Source organism: Phacochoerus africanus, chromosome 1, assembly GCF_016906955.1.
Source record: "Phacochoerus africanus isolate WHEZ1 chromosome 1, ROS_Pafr_v1, whole genome shotgun sequence".
NCBI lineage: Eukaryota > Metazoa > Chordata > Mammalia > Artiodactyla > Suidae > Phacochoerus > Phacochoerus africanus.
In genome coordinates, this window is record NC_062544.1 from 205164256 (window position 1) to 205182976 (window position 18721).

At 45.6% G+C, this 18721-nt stretch overlaps 1 protein-coding gene across 4 annotated transcripts in view; it reads left to right on the forward strand.

Annotated features, from left to right (window-relative positions):
* ST6GAL1 (ST6 beta-galactoside alpha-2,6-sialyltransferase 1) overlaps positions 1 to 18346 on the forward strand; it is a 136847-nt gene extending 118501 nt beyond the window's left edge. For all 4 annotated transcript variants that reach the window (XM_047788580.1, XM_047788576.1, XM_047788567.1 and 1 more), the window contains exons 4-6: positions 11630 to 11728; positions 13157 to 13331; positions 15553 to 18346. In XM_047788580.1, coding sequence (XP_047644536.1) covers positions 11630 to 11728; positions 13157 to 13331; positions 15553 to 15800 — 522 coding nt within the window. In that variant the 3' untranslated portion in view covers positions 15801 to 18346. The remainder of the gene's footprint in view (positions 1 to 11629; positions 11729 to 13156; positions 13332 to 15552) is intronic.
* The last annotated feature ends 375 nt before the right edge of the window (positions 18347 to 18721 follow it).

The window sequence follows — 18721 nt, forward strand, 5'->3', positions numbered from 1 at the left end:
GGCTTGGTTCCTCATGACTGCTTTTAGTAAAATGTGAGAGGAGAGAAATGAATTGAAGAGGAATTGTTTAGCAAAAAGAAAAGAGAAATTAACCATTTGGAAAGTTCTTAGCTTATCTATATTTCAAAAAATGAGAAAGACTGTTCTGAAAAAAAAAAAAAAAAACGAAAAACACTTAGTGGGTGGGCTAATGAGCATTTGATAAAGAGATCAGTGTGGGAGTGAACTACAGACCTAATCAGCCACCCCAGCAGAAACACTGCTAATTTGAACTGAAACTAGTGAACTGAAACAGATGCAGGATGAGATGAAGACAGGCTGTCAGACTTAGATTCTACAGGACCAAACCATAGATCTCTGACTGCAAACGTGTGCTATTCTTCAAGACAAGGGAAGAATGATCCTAATGGGGATTCAGAAATCATCAGGGTGGCCTCCTTGGTTTCAAAGTCGGGAGGGCCAGTCATTGCCTTGACTTCACTAGGCCAGATGGCAGCTGCCCAGGGCCCTCAGGGAGTGATTCCTGCCTGGCAGAGCCATGGATGTGGGACTGATGCCACCCCCCACCCCCACCCCTGTACTATGCCCAGAAGGCAGAGCATCAAACCAAAGAGGATTATTCTCAAGCCTTAAGATCTAATGGTATTTGCTTTGCTAGGTTTGGGCTTTCTTGGAACCTGTCACTTTTTTCTTCCTTCCAGAAAGGAAGGAAGGAAGAAAACCTCCCCCTGGAATGAGAATCTTTATCCTGTGCCTGCTCCAGCATTGCATTTAGGAAGCACATAATTTATCCAGTTTCGTAGGTTTGCAGTATGAGGTTTACTTCAGTATGAGCTGTTTCACTCTTTATCTTGTTTAGGTAATATTTGGGTGAGACTCTGGACTTCAGACTTTAGAGTTGATGCTAGAATGAGTTAAAACTTTGGGGGGTGTCGGGGTGGAATTTATGTATTTCATGTGTGAGAAGGATGTGATTTGGGGGGGTCCAGGGGCAGAACATTATGGACTGAATGTTTCTCCCCCAAATTCATAAGCTGAAGTCCTAACCTCCAATGTGATAGTATTTGGAGGTGGGGGATTTGGGAAAATAATTAGGCAGAGGACAGGTCTTGAGATACCGTGATTGGAATTGGTGTCTTTATAAAAACAGGGAGAGACATCAGAGCTTGCTCTCTACCGTGTGAGGACACAGGAGAGGGCAGCCATCTGCAAGCCAGGAATTGGGCCCTCACCTGGGAAGTGAATCTGTTGATACCTTGAACTTGGACCTCACAGCCTCCAGAGCTGTGAGAAATAAGTGTGTTTTGTTTAAGGTACCCAGTGTATGGTATTTTGTTATAGTTGCCTGGACTAAGATAATACTTTTATGTGTATTTCCTAAGAATATTGTCTTATGTAACCAAAATATAGTTACCAACTTCATACATCTACATTGATACCATGCTTTAATCTAGCTACATGGCAGTTTTGTTAATTGACTCAGTAATGTCTTTTACGGCTTTTTTTTTTCTTCTAGTACAAGACACAGTTCAGGATCAGGTGTTGCCTCTCATTGTTTTGCCTCTCTAGTCTCCTTTAACCCAGAATGCTTCCATAGCCTTTGTCTTTTAAGACATTGACATTTTTTAAGAATAAAATCCTTGGAGTTCCCATCGTGGTGCAGCGGTCAGCGAAACTGGATAGGAACAATGAGGTTGCGGGTTTGATCCCTGGCCTTGCTCAGTGGGTTAGGATCTGGCGGCATTAACGTGAGCTGTGGTGTAGGTCGCAGACGTGGCTCGGATCCAGCATTGCTGTGGCTGTGGTGTAGGCCGGTGGCTACAGCTCTGATTAGACCCCTAGTCTGGGAAACTCCATATGCCGTGGGAGAGGCCCTAGAAAAAGCAAAAAAAAAAAAAAAAAGAATAAAGTCCTTTCTTTGAATTTTCTTTTTCTTTTCTTTTTCTTTTTTTTTTTTGTCTTTTGTCTTTTTAGGGCCACACCCACAGCATATGGAGGTTCCCAGGCTAGCGGTCGAATCGGAGCTACAGTCGTTAGCCTATGCCATAGCCACAGCAATGCCAGATCCGAGCTGCATCTGTGACCTACACCACAGCTCACAGCAATGCTGGATCCTTAACCCACTGAGCAATCCCAGGGATCAAACCCACAACCTCATGGTTCCTAGTCAGATTTGTTTCCACTGCACCATGATAGGAACTCCTGAATTTTCTTTTAAACTCAGGATTTATCTGATGCTTTCTCAATATTAAATTCAGTTTCTGCATTCCTGGCTGGCAAACTACACCAATGATGTTGTGTCCTCCTAAGAGCATCACCTCAGGAGGCATCCAGTGTCTACCTCCCCCTGGGCTGATTTTAATTTTGGTCACCTGGATGTGGTGGTGTCTGATTTGGCTGCTGTACAATTACATTTTCCCTTGCCATCTCTGAGTGAATGAATTAACACTGTGTTGTTACGCTGCTCCTTATCAAAATCTCCTCCTATATTTAAGTCATTGATCACTTTTGCTTGAGACAATCTTTACTATGATGCTTGCAAAATAATAGTCTTTTGTTTGTTTTTTGGCTGCATGTGTGGCATATGAAGTTCCCAGCTGGGGATGGAACCCTTGCCTCTGCAGCAACCCGAGCCACTGCAGTCAGATCCTTAACCCTCTGCACCACATCGGGAATTCCAAAATGATAATCTTTTTAACTCCACCTCACCCTTCTCTACATCATCCAGCTGGCACTCAGAATTCAATTATAAGCAAGAAGTCTCCCTTCTCCTCATTTATTTCCTTCCTCCCTCTCTCCCTTCCTTTCTTTCTGTACTTGTTATTGGTAAGAACTCATAGATTTCTATTTTTTACTGGTTTATAATTCATGACTGTTCTGAATTATTTTCATGTTCAACTTGCCCCAGATTTGGCTAGTGGGAGTGCCTTCAGGCTGGCTCTTGTTGCCCTGTGATATGCATGCCCTCATCATTTAAAAAATTACTTCTATATGTTCTGGCATAATAAGATGCTCCAGTTCATTTGATACCTATCTGTTGGGTTTTTAATGGTTCACCTATATTAATTTTATCCTGAATATACACACAAAGTGTTCTGGATCAGAGACTCCTTACCTTACCATAAAAAATAAATACATTATTCTCTCTCTCCCCAAGTTCCTACACCTAGGGCAATGCAATAAGAGCCAGGGCCAATTATCCTACATGAGTAGCCAGAGAACCCATAAGCAAGGGACAAAAAATAAGTGATTTCCCTCCCTGCTTATGAAAGGCAGGAAGTAGCTGTCCTCTTCTCCTCCTGAAAGAGTCCCCTTCTTACTCATACCCTTTGGAATGTAAATAAATTTACCTAGAGATGTCTTTACATTCTGGGGTCTCTGCTTCATCTCCAGTCCTCCTGATCTCTTAGAATATCTTTGTATTAACCTAGATATGTAGTCTGAGCTATAACCACTTAGCTTCCTGGGGAGAGAAGCAGAGTTTTATTTTGAATCAGAGCAGAGTAATTAACTAGACAAGCAGGTGCAGATTTTATTCTTGTGGTTTATAAAGAGTCTCAGGAGTTTAGGGCCTTTTGCCGGAGCACTGAGAGATCCAGGGAAGTTTTATTTCCCTATACCATCCTACCCCTGAGTTCTGAGATATGCCATTTTTTTTTCCCAAAGAGCCTGGTTCCTTTAAGTAAAAAACAGTATTAGAAATCAAGATCTGGGCACTAGGTGTGTTCATGCCTAACACACCTGTTTTTTGTTTCTTGGCCCTTTCAGCAGGCAGGGCTAGGAAATATATGCATGTACACACACGATGCATATATACATGTATTCATTCATTTACATACCTGTGTTTATATGTACACATCTACATGGACATATGAATATACATGCAAAAATGCCTATTTTAGGAATGATAGACTCAATCCTTATAAAGGTACTCTTTGCCTTCCCCATTCTGCATGTGTATCTCCGCTTGTTTCACAGTGAGAATCCTGCTTCTAATATTAGCATATGGATTTATTTGCTCATATCTATAATGCATCTAAAATAATTTGAAAACTGCTTTACACATCTCTACATAAAACAAATCTATTAAAGAGAGTTCAGGATTTATTTGCAATTCTCCTCTGCACCCCAACCAAGACGGAGGTTATTTGACCAAATGATGTGTACCTAGGTGACCTCAATTAGTCCTTCTACATGTATCCATTTTGTTTATTTCAGGTTTCTCTTTTCTTTCCTTTAAAAATAAAATTAAGATGCCTCCAAAATTCAAAACTATCCAAAAAGGTATACTCAGAGAAGGGTTACCCCCCCCCCATTTCTCCCACCCTGTTTCACCACCACAAATGACTTTATGGTTCTGTAATTTATCCTTCTGTGTTTCTATGTGTAAAGACATATAAATGTATATGTTTTCTTAATTCCCCTTATTCCTCACAAAAGCGTAGTGGACTATATATGCTTTTTTACACACTGCTTTTCCCCAATGCCTTCTGAAAGTCACTCCATATCAGTTCATAAGATCTTCCTCATTCTTTGTTGCAGCTGCATAGCACTCCTTTGGGGGTTCGTTCCATAGCTTCTTCTATCAATTGCTTCTGCTTGAACATTTAAGATTTAAGTACTTCCCAACATCTACTTCCTCTAAGACGTGACAGTTTTTTGATGACTTTTACTGTGATGCTAGGTAAAATTACAGGTGGGCTTCAATTTGCGGTGACTTGCTCTCTGTTGCAGTGTGCATCTCACACCAGTTTACAATGGTCAGGCTTTTCTTTAAGACACAGAGACTCCATGTTATTTTTCAGATCTACTCAAGTCTCTAACACCTCTTTGTCTTCCTATAGTACTAGCTGGCTTTGCAACTACGGCAAATTTGCAAATATGACAGCTGGCACACACACCATATTTGTCATCACTTAACATGTCTGAATGGAGGTTGCTAGTACATTGGGAGAAGGTCACACTGGCGCTGATTTGCATCCCAGCTCCATCCCTTCTGAGCTGTGTGATGTTGGGCCAGTTCCAAAACCTGTTAGAGCACCCTTTTCAAGCCCTGTTTGGGGCTTGGAAATATTGTGAGGAGTAAATGAGACAACATCCAACTGGACTGTGTGAGTTTAACAAAACCACCAAGTCTATACACTCTAGAGTTAAGAGATATCAGTATCTACACACACACACACACACACAAAATGGTATATTAGTTACCTAGGCCTGCCTTAACAAAACACCACAAAGAGTGGCTGAAGCTGCCCAGATTTATTTTCTCATAGTTCTGGAGGCCAGAAGTACTAGATCAAGGTGCCATCAGGGTTGGTTTCTGATAAGGGCTCTTTTCCTGGCTTGTGGATGCACATTCTCTCTATGCCTTCATGTGGCCTTTCCTCTGTGTGCCTGTGGGGGAAGAAGGGGGAGGGAAAGTTCAATCTCTGCTGTCTCTGACTTTTCTTTCTTTCTTTCTATTTTTCTTTCTTTCTTTCTTTCTTTTTTAGGGCCGCACCAGAGACATATGGAGGTTCCCAGGCTAGGGGGCAAACTGGAACTACAGCTGCCAGCCTACACCACGGCCACAGCAACGCAGGATCCAAGCCATGTCTGCAACCTACACCATAGCTCACAGCAACGCTGGATCCTTAACCCACTGAGCAAGGCCAGGGATCGAACCTTCATCCTCATGGATACTAGTCAGGTTCATTAACCCTTGAGCCATGACAGAAACGCCTCTTCCTTTTCTTATAAAGACATCAGTTTTATTAGATTAGGGCTCCATCCACATGACCTCATGTATCCTTAATTATCTCCCAAAGGCCCTGTTCCACTATAGTTACATCAGGGGTTAGTGCTTCAGCATATGAATTCAGTCCATAACAGGGAGGAAGAAAGATTTGGAGAAAAAAGACTAACATATTCACAGTTAGGAGTATCTGAGTAATACGCTTATGCATGGTTATTATTTTCTTCTTTATGTTTGTAGACAGATATGTGTGCACACACACATTCTTGTATTTTCTAATTTTCTGTAGTGGTTACTTTCTTACTTTATGACTGGAAAGGTTACTTTAAACAGCAACAATCCATCTCCCTGGTGTAGTCTTTTCCTGGCAGGTGCTCCTTGGGGCTCTGTTGCTCTGGCAATGACTTACTTTCCTCATCATGAGGCTCCCCCAGGATCCCTGAACTCAGGTCAGTCTCCACATGTGGCTAAATACAGGAGCATTGGAGAAGCACTTTCTCCTCTCCTGAGTCCCCTCTGCTGCAGTTGGGCAAATGAATGACTGACAGGGCCTTACAGGATGGCGATGTCCTAGAAATAAGCAATCTGGGGTCTGGAGAGGGCCAGTGACCCAGAGTGAATTAGACACAAAGCAGTTTCCCAATCCCCCAAGCATTCTGAGGCATTCTTGCCTCTCTTCTCTTCCTTCTCTTCTCCTTTCTTTTCTCTTCTCTGCCCTTCTTTCCTTTTTCCTTCCTTCCTTCAGGAAACCTTTGAATCACACATGAAGGGCTGCCAGAATTGAAGAGCAAGCTCAGAGCCATATCCACCTAAGGCCGAGGGCTGCTTGCTCATTTTCCCCCTTTCCCTCTATCAAGCCCCAGTCCTGGCTGCTTTCTTTTCCTTCTCTCTGGACAAAAGTAGCATTTATTGTCTCCATTTCTCAGTCTCATGGGTTACTTTTTCACTTGCCTCAAGTAGCTCAAGTGAATGCCCATTTCCCCGTTGTGTATGGAGAGAACCGAGGATGGCCTCTATCCTGAGAGTGTGCTGGCTGATTGAGATGTCTCGTGCTTTATGAATGCAGCCCTGAGGGAGCAGAGACAATGCTCTTCAGCGCCCTCCTCTGTAATCTGGGCCTGGCTCTGCCTCAGACAAATCTCACTTCTCTCTGGATCTCAGTTCACCCATCTGAAAATCATGGGTTTGGATCCCGTCCCTTGAGGATTTCCAAATGTGACACATGACAGCTCAGACAGGAAGCAAAATCCTCATGACACTTCCATACCTCTCGTCAAATGCTCTCTTTGACACCTTCTGCCGTGGGTGTCCCATTTGACCCTCTCTGTGTGAGGCGGTAAAAGTATGCAGATTAGAAGTTAGACTTGGGAACCAGACAAAAGAGCTCCAGGTCAGACTCCATTACTTACTGACTATGTTTTGGGCAAGCTGCGTAGCCTCCTGGAGTCTATTTCCTTACCTATAAAGTGCGTATATTAATAATTACTACCCAAAGCTATTTTTTTTTTAAATTCACGACACTATTTTTATTTTATTTTATTGAGGATCACACCCACAGCATATGGAAATTCTGAGGCTAGGGGTCAAATCGGAGCTACAGCCGCAGGCCTTCGCCACAGCCACAGCCACGCGGGATCCCAGCTGCGTCTGTGAGCTACACCACAGCTAACTAAAATGAGGGATCCTTGACCCATGGAGCGAGGCCATGGATCAAACCCACATCCTCATGATCCTAGCTGAGTTCTTCTTTCTGTTGCACCACAATGGGAACTCCCATAATACTATTTCAAATAGAAATGTTTTCTTTATACCCAAAGCAGAATTCGTTATAATTTCACTTTCTTCACTCCAATGAAAGGAAACTAATCAATTTTCAAAATGGACTTCTGTGATAGTCTTGTTTTCACTGTTAAGAATTGCTGTTTTGACATTTTTCCACTCAAGGCTATTGTAAAGAAGAACTGAAATAATGTATGAAAGTACCTGACTTGGGATAAACGTTATTAAGTAGCATCTGTTATCATTGTTGTTCTCCTTTATTGTATAGGGGAAAATTTTGTGCATCTCTCTTGGGATTTCAGAGGACGGTAAAGCCACAGCTCCTGGGAGGGTTCCTGGGTGCAGTAAGTGCGGCCCCTGGCCTCCTGCTTTGCATACTAAGAAAACTGCTTGAGAGGGCCTGGGACAGGAGAAATTTTTTAAGAATCCCAGTCATCTCTAACCCTCATGAGTAGGGATAAATCTCCTGCTGTCACTCCTCTGCACAGAAAGAAGCATAGCTTAAGAAAAGAACTAACACTTTCAGTATACCAGCAGTTTTTGCCGGGGTGGAGTAGGATGGGGATAGGGAGTGAAATTGTAGACTTCTGTCTTGAAGACATGTATAAAATATCAAATATCTGCCCAGCAGGCTCCTTCTCACCCACTCAATTGTGTCTACCTTGCAAAACCCTGTCTTCCAGGATGCCCGCTCTGCCTTTGGATTACAGCACTGGATACCTGTGCTGGGAGTTACAGTGTTCCCCATGGAAAGAGGACACACTTAGCGTTGGAAGATGTGGGGTCCACTTATAATTTCTAAGGCCTGTCACATGGGGGCTGTAGGCCAGCTGCCTCATCCTTGAACTTCAAATTCCGCTCCCCCCCCCCCCCCCAGCACATACTAGCTGCTTCTTCCATGTTCTCATTTAGGATATGGCCTGAGGTCCAGGAGTCACCTCCATCCCCTTTTCCTTCACTTTCTTTTTTTCTTAAATTTTATTATTTTAAAAACTTTTTAAAATTATAGTTGATTTACAGTGTGCCAATTTCTGCTATACAGCAAAGTGATTCAGATATATATGTGTGCATATATTTATGTAATATATATATATATCCTTTTTTTATATTACTTTCCATCATGGTCTATTCCAGGAGATTGGATATAGTTCTCTGTGCTATACAGTAGGACCTTGCATATCCATTCTAAATATAATAGTTTGCAACTACTAACCCTAAACTCCCTGTCCATCCCACTCCCTCTCTTGGCAAACACAAGTCTGTTCTCTATAAGTCTGTTTCTGTTTTGTAGATAGGTTTATTTGTACTTTTTTTTTTTTTTTTTTTTTTGCTTATTAGGGCTGCACCTGTGGCATATGGATGTTCCCAGGCTAGGGGTTGAATCGAAGCTACAGCTGCTGGCCTATACCACAGCCACAGCAACACCAGATCCAAGGTGTGTCTGCAACCTACACCACAGCTCATGGCAAGGCTGGATCCTTAACCCACTAAGCAAGGCCAGGGATTGAACCTGCATCCTCATGGATGCTAGTCAGATTCGTAACCAGATGAGTCATGACAGGAACTCCCCCATATTTCAGATTCTACATATAAGAGATATCATGTGGTATTTGTCTTTCTTTAACTTTGCTTACTATGAAAATGTCTAGTTGCATCCATGTTGCTACAAATGGCATTGTTTTGTTCTTTTTTATGGCTGAGTAGTATTCCATTGTATATATGTATTGTACCACATCTTAATCCATTCATCTGTTGATGGACAGCTAGGTTGTTTCCATGTCTTGGCTATTGTGAATAGTGCTCCTATGAACATAGGGGTGCATGTGTCTTTCTGAATTATAGTTTTGTCCAGATATATGCCTAGGAGTAGGACTGCTGCATCATGTATTAGATTTATATTTAGTTTTCTCAGGAACCTCCATACTGTTTTCCATGGCGGTTGCAACAATTTACACTCCCACCAACAGCGCAGGAGGGTTCCCTTTTCTCCACACCCTCTCCTGCATTTGTTATTTGTTGACTTATTATGGCCATTCTGATTGGCGTGAGGTGGTACTTCATTGTAGTTTTGATTTGCATTTCTCTAATAGTAATGTTGAGCATCCTTTCATGTGCCTAGTGGCCACCCCTATGTCTTCTTTGGAGAAATGTCTATTTAGGTCTTCTGCCCATTTATCAATTGGGTTATTTTGTTGTTGGGTTGTATGAGTTGTTTGCATATTTTGGAGATTAAGCCCTTGTCGGTTGCGTTGTTTGCAACTGTTTTCTCCCATTCTGTAGGTTGTCTTTTTGTTTTGTTTCCTTTGCTGTGCAAAATCTTCTAAGTTTGATTAAGTCCTATTTGTTTGTTATTGTTTTTATTTCTATTGCCTTGGGAGACTGACCTAAGAAAACATTTGTATGAATTATGTCCCCCTTCCTTCACTTTCAACACCTAGAAGCTTCTCTATATGATCTCCTTCTCTCCAAAAATTCCAGTCCAGAACTGTGGTCTATTTAGGTCCTTCTCACTTACAAGCTTTCGCTGTCCCTGTAATCTACTGAGGAAACTCTGAGCTCCCTGGTGTGGCTTCTGCTTACCCATCTCCTACCCCTTTCATTTTCCCTTTGTATCTGAGCCACACTAGACAATGTGCAAGTCCCAAAAAAGCTATTCACTTTTTTCAAATAGGTTTGGCTGCAAGTGACAGAACCATCTATATCGCAAAGCTACCTTAATAAGATAAAAATGTTTTTCTCATGTAAAAATGTCCAAAGCTGGCATGGGCAGGAACTCAGGCTTCTAGTGTCTCATGCATCTGCCTTTCTATCATGTGACTTCCACTTCATGGTCCAAGATGGCTGCTCAAGCTCCATTCATTACATCTGCTTTTCACCAGCAGGAAGGAGGAAGGAACAAGGAAAGGCATGACCCTGCCTCTAATAACCGTTTCTGAAAGTCACACTTGCTTATACATCATTGGCCAGCATTTTGTCATTTAGCCATACTTAGCTGTGAGAGAGGCTGGGAAATTATTTCAGATAGCCAAGTCTAGTAGTTTTCACCTTCTGCTCCCACACTTTTCTTAATTTTGATAGTAATATAATGAACATTTCTGTGCATAATTTCCCCCCAAATTTAGATTTTCTTAGATAAATGCCAAAATGTGAAATTACTGAGTCAAGGGTATAACTGCTTTTTTAAGGTTGTTAATAATGCACTTTGCAAGATTGATCCAGCAGGGTTGTCCATTGAGTCTTTATCACAGTCACATTTTGCCCAGGCCAGCCCAAGAGGCAGGGATCTGGGAGTGTGGGGAGGAAGGGGACTGTAGCTGGATCCCAGCAGGGGGGACATGAGCATAGCTCCTCCTGGTGAGGTTGTTGTATTTGAGGATGAATGTTTTTTCATATGCCATGGCCCCTCCACATGAGCCAGCTGCTTCATTTTGTGTGATCCGTGCCAGTGCTACAGAAACCACTGCCCATACTGGAGTTCCAGGTCCATTTCCATCATCCTCTGTAATAACCACATATTGGACTTTATCAATGATGGAAAGGCTTCCCAGAGATCGCTTTTGTTATGTGAGACTCTGACTTTATCTTTTTGCTCTTTAGGGCCTCACATGCACCATATGGAAGTTTTCAGGCTAGGGGTCGAATCAGAGCTGCAGCTGCTGGCCTACACCACAGCCACAGCAATGCAGGATCCTTAACCCACTGAGCAAGGCCAGGAATCAAACCCGCATCCTCATGGATACTAGTTGGGTCATCACTGAGCCACAGTGGGAACTTCGAAATTCTGACTTTAAACCTCACACCCCTGATCCCCACACAGGGTGTGACTCCAGGGGACAATATGCCAGGTCACTTTCACTGTACCCTCCCCCCAGTAATCTCAAAGTCTGAGTGGAACCCTTTCTGCTCTACAGCTGATGGATTATGACGAAATGTTCTTTCAGGTCCACACAGTTCTGGCTGGCATCCTTGCCGCCTTCTCACTGAAGTTAAGTGCTACAATCAAAACTTACACACTTTACGGGGCTTCAGATGGTACTTACAATGGGTCGGGTGTTACTATAAGCCAGTGTTCACATGTGAATGTCTGGGTGACAACTTATCTATTTCTTCCTGCAGTTGGTCACCACAGAACAGCGCTTCCTCAAAGACAGTCTGTACGGTGAAGGAATCCTAATTGTGTGGGACCCGTCTATTTACCATTCAGACATCCCAAAGGTAAGTGGGTGTCCATGTGAAATTGGGATTGGGTCACCTATTTGTCTACAGATTTCCCCAACATCCTGAGTTTTTAGTTTTGGTTGACCTGGGCCATGCCCGAGGACTGGCCATTTCCATTTTGGGGCCCACCACTTCATCTGGACTAGCCATTCAGAAGGATTCCTGTCCTACACAGCCAGGAATTTGTCTCCCAATCACAGCCTGTATCAGGAGTAACAGTGGCTGCACTTGCCACCATGCAGGGTGGATTGTGTTCATGTGATACAATTATTCCTGATGGGCATCAGCAGGAATAGACTGTGGTTACTATTACTCCCATATGTAATAATACCACACTCGTCCCATTTCCAATTTCCAGACGCATCTCACTCACTCTCATAATCACACAGAAAGCAGACAGAAGCATGGTTGTTCCCACTTTACAGGTGAGGAAACTGGAAGGTGGAGAGGGGCCACCTGCCCAGGAACTTGATTTACTTAGCAGAGGGCCCAGATCTGCAACCTCAGCTTTTCCAGAGAAGGAGACAGCCTCAGGCCTGCTGGATTCCAGCTCCTCTACAATGGCCCTCTTACTGCTTCTTATGCATATCAACTGGCCTCTCTCTGATACAGGCTGCAGGTGCTGCAGGAGAATGGCTGAGGGGAGGAAGGGTGGAAAGCACTGTTCTAGGGACATGCGATTTTTTTTTTTTTCTTTTTAGGGCCACCATTGTGGTATATGGAAGTTCCCAGGCTAGGGGTCAAATAGGAGCTGCAGCTGGTAGCCTATGCCACAGTGACATGGGAACTGAGCCGCATCTGTGACCTATGCCACAGCTCACAGCAACGCCCAATCCTTAACCCATTGAACGAGGCCAGGGGTCGAACCTGTGTCCTCATGGATCCTCATCAGGTTCATTACTGCTAAGCCACATCAGGAACTCTGGGACACGTGATTCTTAAGCCAGCCACACCAGTGGCTGATGGGCTCTGGTGGTCTCTGGCAACCTCTTCTCACTGATCTCACTTTGAACTGAAACTTGCCTGGGTCAGCGCAAGGACTATGAATCCACAGGTGTGACAAGCTGTGCCCAGGTTTTCTCCTCTTTCAAAGTTGAGAGGTGGGGTCAGATGGGGCCAAGGGCCCCTCTCAGCTCTGACATCATTCCCAGATTCTATGATCTTAAGTCTGAAGCTGTTCCAGGGTCCCCATGCTCAAAATTCCCTGTGAGCACAGGCTGTGTGCTGGGTCCCCTGTGCTATATACAGCAAGAGCCATGACCTGGAGGAGAAGTCTGGAATTTGCTTTGATGAAGGGGCTGTTCTCAGGATTCAGCCTTGGTCCTTCCCCACCTCCCCCCAAGTCCTCATAGGAGGATGTCTGCTCAGGGGCAGCAGGCACTGGCACGCTGCTCTCCTTGAGAAGACCTCTTCTTTCTTTTTCAGTGGTACAAGAATCCCGACTACCATTTCTTCGATAACTTTAAGAGCTATCGTAAGCTGCATCCTGATCAGCCCTTTTACATCCTGAAGCCCCAGATGCCTTGGGAGCTGTGGGACATCATTCAAGAAATCTCCCCAGAGGCCATCCAGCCCAACCCCCCATCCTCTGGGATGCTTGGTGAGTCCAGGTCTGGGAAAGACCACTCGTGCTTGTTTCTAGCAGAGATTAGCTTTCCTCTTTGGTTTTATTCATTCAATTGTTCACCAAACAGTGGCTAGGTTTTTGCTGTGTTTGTACAGTGAGGCAAGTGCCAGCTAAGACACACAGATCAGTAAGTTAGAATCCTTCTCCTTCAGGGTGTCCAGTGGGGGAGTTCAGTCAGGCGTCTGAGGCAACATTCAAGTTGTGCCAGGAAGAAGCGACCATCCCGGTGCCATAGGAAAGGGGACCCCTACTAGAGGGACTGTCTGAGAACCTGGGAAGGCTGGGGAGAGGGGTGAGGATGTGGCAGGTGGAGGTGGAGTAAAAGGAAACACAGACCAGAGGAGGCAGGAAAACAGGAAGAGCAGGGATGGGACTTGAATAAGGAGAGCAAGGTACTTAAGGCCTCAGCATACAATTTAAAGAGGTACCAAAAAATTCAGAAACAAATGATGTCATAATACTGCATCTTTAAAAAAATCACAATCAATGCAGAATTTTACAATAAACAAAATATGACAATTTTAAAGACAAAATCAAATAATAATGTCATGCTGAGCCGTACTAGGATCTGAGGAAAAAGAAGAATCAATAGTATTTTATTCAGATTTTCAAAAATGTGCTTACCCTTGGGGCCACCCTAGTCAAGGAGATGGAGCTTGGTGAAGATTTACTGGGTCTGGGGGTGTCAGTGTGGGCTGGGCTGGGGTCTGAGGGCCCTGAAGACTGCTGCAGACTTTTCTTGGACTTTCTCCACATCTCTCGCCCTCGTGGCCTGTCTGCCCTTCCCTCCTTTTCACTCTGAGTCTGGGTGGACCTCGGGCATGTTCCATGAGGCTCCAGGCTCTGTATGTGCTGGGCTGCTGCTTTCCACCTTCCCTGCCTGACGGCAAACTCCCTCGGGAAGGAACGGTCTGCCTCATCCTTGTGGATCTGGCACAGGAGAGCCCTGAGGTAGATGTTCCTTGAGTAAATGGCAAATAGAGGTGCAAACCCAAGAGGCAAGAAGACACTTCCCACCACCATGCTTGTCCCCACGGGGCTCAGAGGATCCCCTGACAGAAAGAGATGGGGGCTCTTTCAGCACCCCATCGTCTTCACACCTTTTCCCTCAACTTTTCTATGGGTACGTTTGGGGCTCTCCTGGAGCCCTTTGAGCACTAGGTGCAAAGCGTCCTGGGGCCTCCCTCCCATGGCTCTACTCCTGCCTTTGCCCAGGCTGTTCCCCTAGCCCATGCCTCGTGGACGGACCCCTGTTACACTCCACATCAGGGCTCCGGGAGGCTTACTAGAGCCCCCTCATAGGGAAGGCGCCCTCCCTGGTCTCAAGAAGCACTTCTGCTGTGCTTTTGTCAGTTAGTTGCAGAGGTGTCTTTTCTCCCCTGTTGGACCACAGGCATCCAGAGGGGAGAGGAAGGGCTTTTCTCATGTCTGATTCTTCTGGAACAAAGTTGCTGCCAGCAGTTTATAATTTGCTGTTAGTGAGAACTGTTCATCATAAAGACTACCTATATTTATGGTTGAGGAAAAGGAGCCTTAGGGCCTTGACCCTATCACACCATCACCGTAGCCTACGTGGTGGGAAGAGTGGGTAGATCGTCCCCTTGGGGCGGATGGAACCCGAGCACCTGTCCTGCAGGAGATGACTGAGCCCCATGGGGACAAGCATGGTGGTGGGAAGTGTCTTCTTGCCTCTTGGGTTTGCACCTCTCCCATACTCCTGAGAGCAGCACCTGGCCACCCCTTCTCGGCTCCTTCTCCTGCCTAACTGAGCAGAGCCATCAGCCCAGACTGTGCGTGGCATGCTCCTTGCCAACCTGAGGGACAACGCCTTACTATTTCCCCTTAGTATTTCTGGAAGTACCAGTGTCTTCCAAAGAGCACCATCTGAGAGCCTCGTCCACGATCTGCTGGGCTGGTTCTGTTTCCTCAGTCGCCTTGTCCTCTCTCTTCATGTGGCTCATTGACAGTGATCAACTCACTGACTGATGATGCAGCCCTTTGATCCAATAGTGTTTAGGGAGGATCGGCCATGCACTGGGCCCTGCACTCCAAGGAACAGCCTGCTGGACTAGCCACCCAGAACCACTCAGAATCACAGTCATGGATAGAAACTCTAGACATTCATGTCCCCAGATTTGAGGGCATGAGCTGCTGGGCTCACTAGAGCAGGACTCACCTTTGCTCCCCTCTCCAGGCATCATCATCATGATGACGCTGTGTGACCAGGTGGATGTTTATGAGTTCCTCCCATCCAAGCGCAAGACTGACGTGTGCTACTACTACCAGAAGTTCTTTGACAGCGCCTGCACCATGGGTGCCTACCACCCGCTACTCTTTGAGAAGAACATGGTGAAGCACCTCAACAGGGGCCCAGATGAGGACATCTACCTGCTTGGGAAAGCCACGCTGCCAGGCTTCCGGAGCATTCACTGTGGAGCATGAGCCTCCTGTTAGCCCCCTCGCCCTTCTCCACTGGGTATTTTACAGCTGAGTGGTCCCAGTAATCAGAGCCTGCCCTCTGGGCAGCAAGGGCCCTGGGGCTTCAGGACCCAAGGGCAGATCTAGCCTACCCTTGTGCCGCAGAGGCGTGTGAGCCCAGAGTCTCCCTCTACACACCATGTATTCACGCTTCCTATTCCTTCCAGATGGGGTCCTCCCCACCTTCCACACAGATAAATGCAAGGTCCACCATCCCCACCAGGGTAGCCAAAGCTGGGCTGCTTTCCCCACTGGAGTGCTGTTATTCTCGCAAACCAGTGCTCTTATAATGCCTGAGATCTGCACCTAGATGCTGATTTCATGTTTTAAAGAAACTCCCAAATTATGACTGTGCCCAGTGCCTCTGGTGTGGGGGGGGGGGCAAGTAAGTGGCACTGGGCATGGGAAACATGCTCAGTTCCTCCAGAACAAAGCTGTTCCAAAGGCCTATGCCCTGGGGGAGGCAGTGTTCCTCCTGAGCCTCTGTTTCCACATCTGTAAAATGGATGATGAACCTGCCAGGTGGTTTGGCGGCCCTTGGCCTGGATGCTTGTGAGCAGAGGGTCTTGATGAACCCACAACCCTCCCCATGTGAAAGGAGAGGACAGAAAATAAGGTATGGTCCCCACCCTCAAGTTACTCACGGCTCAGTGCATGTGACAGGTGGGATGCAGTGTGCTGGGGGCCTGCAGGAGGGGTGGGCTTACTGTACTGCTGCCTCTGCCCCCAGGACAGGTATAGGTCATAGAAGGCTTCACAGACCTGGGGTTGGTGGAGTGGATTTTAGAAGAGGAAAAACAGAGGCAGAGTTTTAAGATTAGTTATTGAAGATGTGTTTTCCCGTCTTTCTTTGTTACCCATATTTATTCTCTAAGAGCTACCTGAATTCACAGGCTCAAGCTACTTTGGAAGAAGTGCCCTACTCATGTCTGAGGCAGCAAGTGCAGCCCTGTGGCAGATGCCAGGCAAGCCACATGCCAAAAACTTGATTTCCCCAGGCACACTTGGCCTAAGCCTAGCCTATACATGTGCACACTATGGCCAATCTTCCTTTTTGATGGCCAGCCCTATACCTCATCCTGCCATCTGTTTTTAGTCTTCCCCCCCTCAAATTACTTTTAAGCATTTTCCACCTTAAAATAGCCTCATCCAATTTCTTTGAACATAGTGGACCTTCTGTGAAGTCTCTCAGGGAGTGGGATGTGGTTCTCTAGGAATTAAAGGCACTCTCAGAGGTCAGGACCTTGGAGAGCAGAGCTGACCCTCACACCATGTGTTCCAAATGGCCATGCCCTCCAGCCCCTCTGCAAGGTGGCAACACAAGTCTCCAGGCAGAGGCCTGCCCGCTGTTGTCTGTCTACACGCTCCCTGGAACATTGTGCTAGGTCCCCTCCTCTGATGGGGGGCCACACTGGACTGAATCAGGCTTCTGGACTCCCAAAGCTAGTCCCACGCACTCCAGGGTCTTGAGTGTGTCTGAGCTCCAGACCAGCTGTGGTGGAGCTGGAGTACTCAATTGGTGCCAAACCATTGGCTCCCATAGGCAGAAGAGCCCTGGAGTGAGAAGCCCTGGGTTTCAAACTGATGCTCCCTGTTACTAGCTACACCACCATGGGCAAATTCTCCTGAGCCTCTGTTTCCACATCTGTAAAATGGGTGATGAACCTGCCTCACAGGGCTGTCGTGAGGGTTACCTGGCATGTCGCAGGTGCTTAGTACATGCTGGATTCCTCTCTTCCTTTACTAAAGGCCTGCTCTGTGCTCACACCTGGCAGGACCCTGCTCCAAAGGAGGCTGGAGAGAGAGCCTTGTCCTCAGGGAAGTAACTGTCTTACTGGGAGACATCACTTACCCTACTTGGAACACCCTGGAAACCATCTGAGGCAGTGGAGGGTATAGAACATGCCCCTCGCCACCTGCAGCTCAGGCCGGATCTGCTCAGAGCACTTGGGCCACTGTTGGCTGTGTGGCATGAGTCTTTTACACATCTCTGGTTACACGAACTCCTGGTGACCTTTGGGTTCTGAGTACCGAGCACAAAGGGAGACGGCATTCCATCAGGAGACAGGTGCTGGGGTGACGCTAAGACTACACTGGGTAGATGCTAGTTTTTAATTGTTATTAAGATAAGGGATTAAATTAATTTAAGTCAGATTCTGAGGTCGACAGAACTTTTAATTCTATGCTTTCTCGATATGCAACTGGTAAAATGCAAATTAAGCTGGGGCTATTGTTGTTAGTCTGGTTAAGATGCTGAATGTTTGTGACAGATAATTTCAAAATTACAACTGAGTCCTTCAGAAAAGCTCCTGTCTCTAACAGGTTCTCTCTTTTCTAGCCATCTGTTTCTTCTATATCATGGGGTCCCTCAAGTGCTCCCATCAATCAAATAAGCTATTGCTACAGGTTTGGAGTTAAGGCATCCATCTCAAATGTTTGCAAAAGGCCTAAACCAATTCTGAATTACCAAATGATTATGTAAAAGTTTTAAATAAATATTTTTTAGAAAAGCTTGTCCCTCTTTTACTTCTTGCTAAGGAAATGACTGCTCAATGTAAATTCTTGTCTCTGAAGAAGACACATCTGGTATCTTGAATCCCCAAATCCTCCTCTGGACCCTGCCTCTCTTCTCAATACTCCAGGAAAAGGAGTGCTCACTCGCGGGGCAGGACAGCATCTTGGAGAGAGTGACTGGTTTATTAATTTTTCTTCCTTTTGCTCTTGCTTGGAGTCAAAGGACTAAGCTGTTGTTCATCCAACACCTCAGGGAAGGGCTGCAGTAGGGCAGAAAGCAGAATGAAAGGAAGGTCCTCACTTTGATTTCCAAAAGCCTAACCAACACCTTTATAGGAATGATATCCTCAGGGAAGAGCCCGATTGTTTGG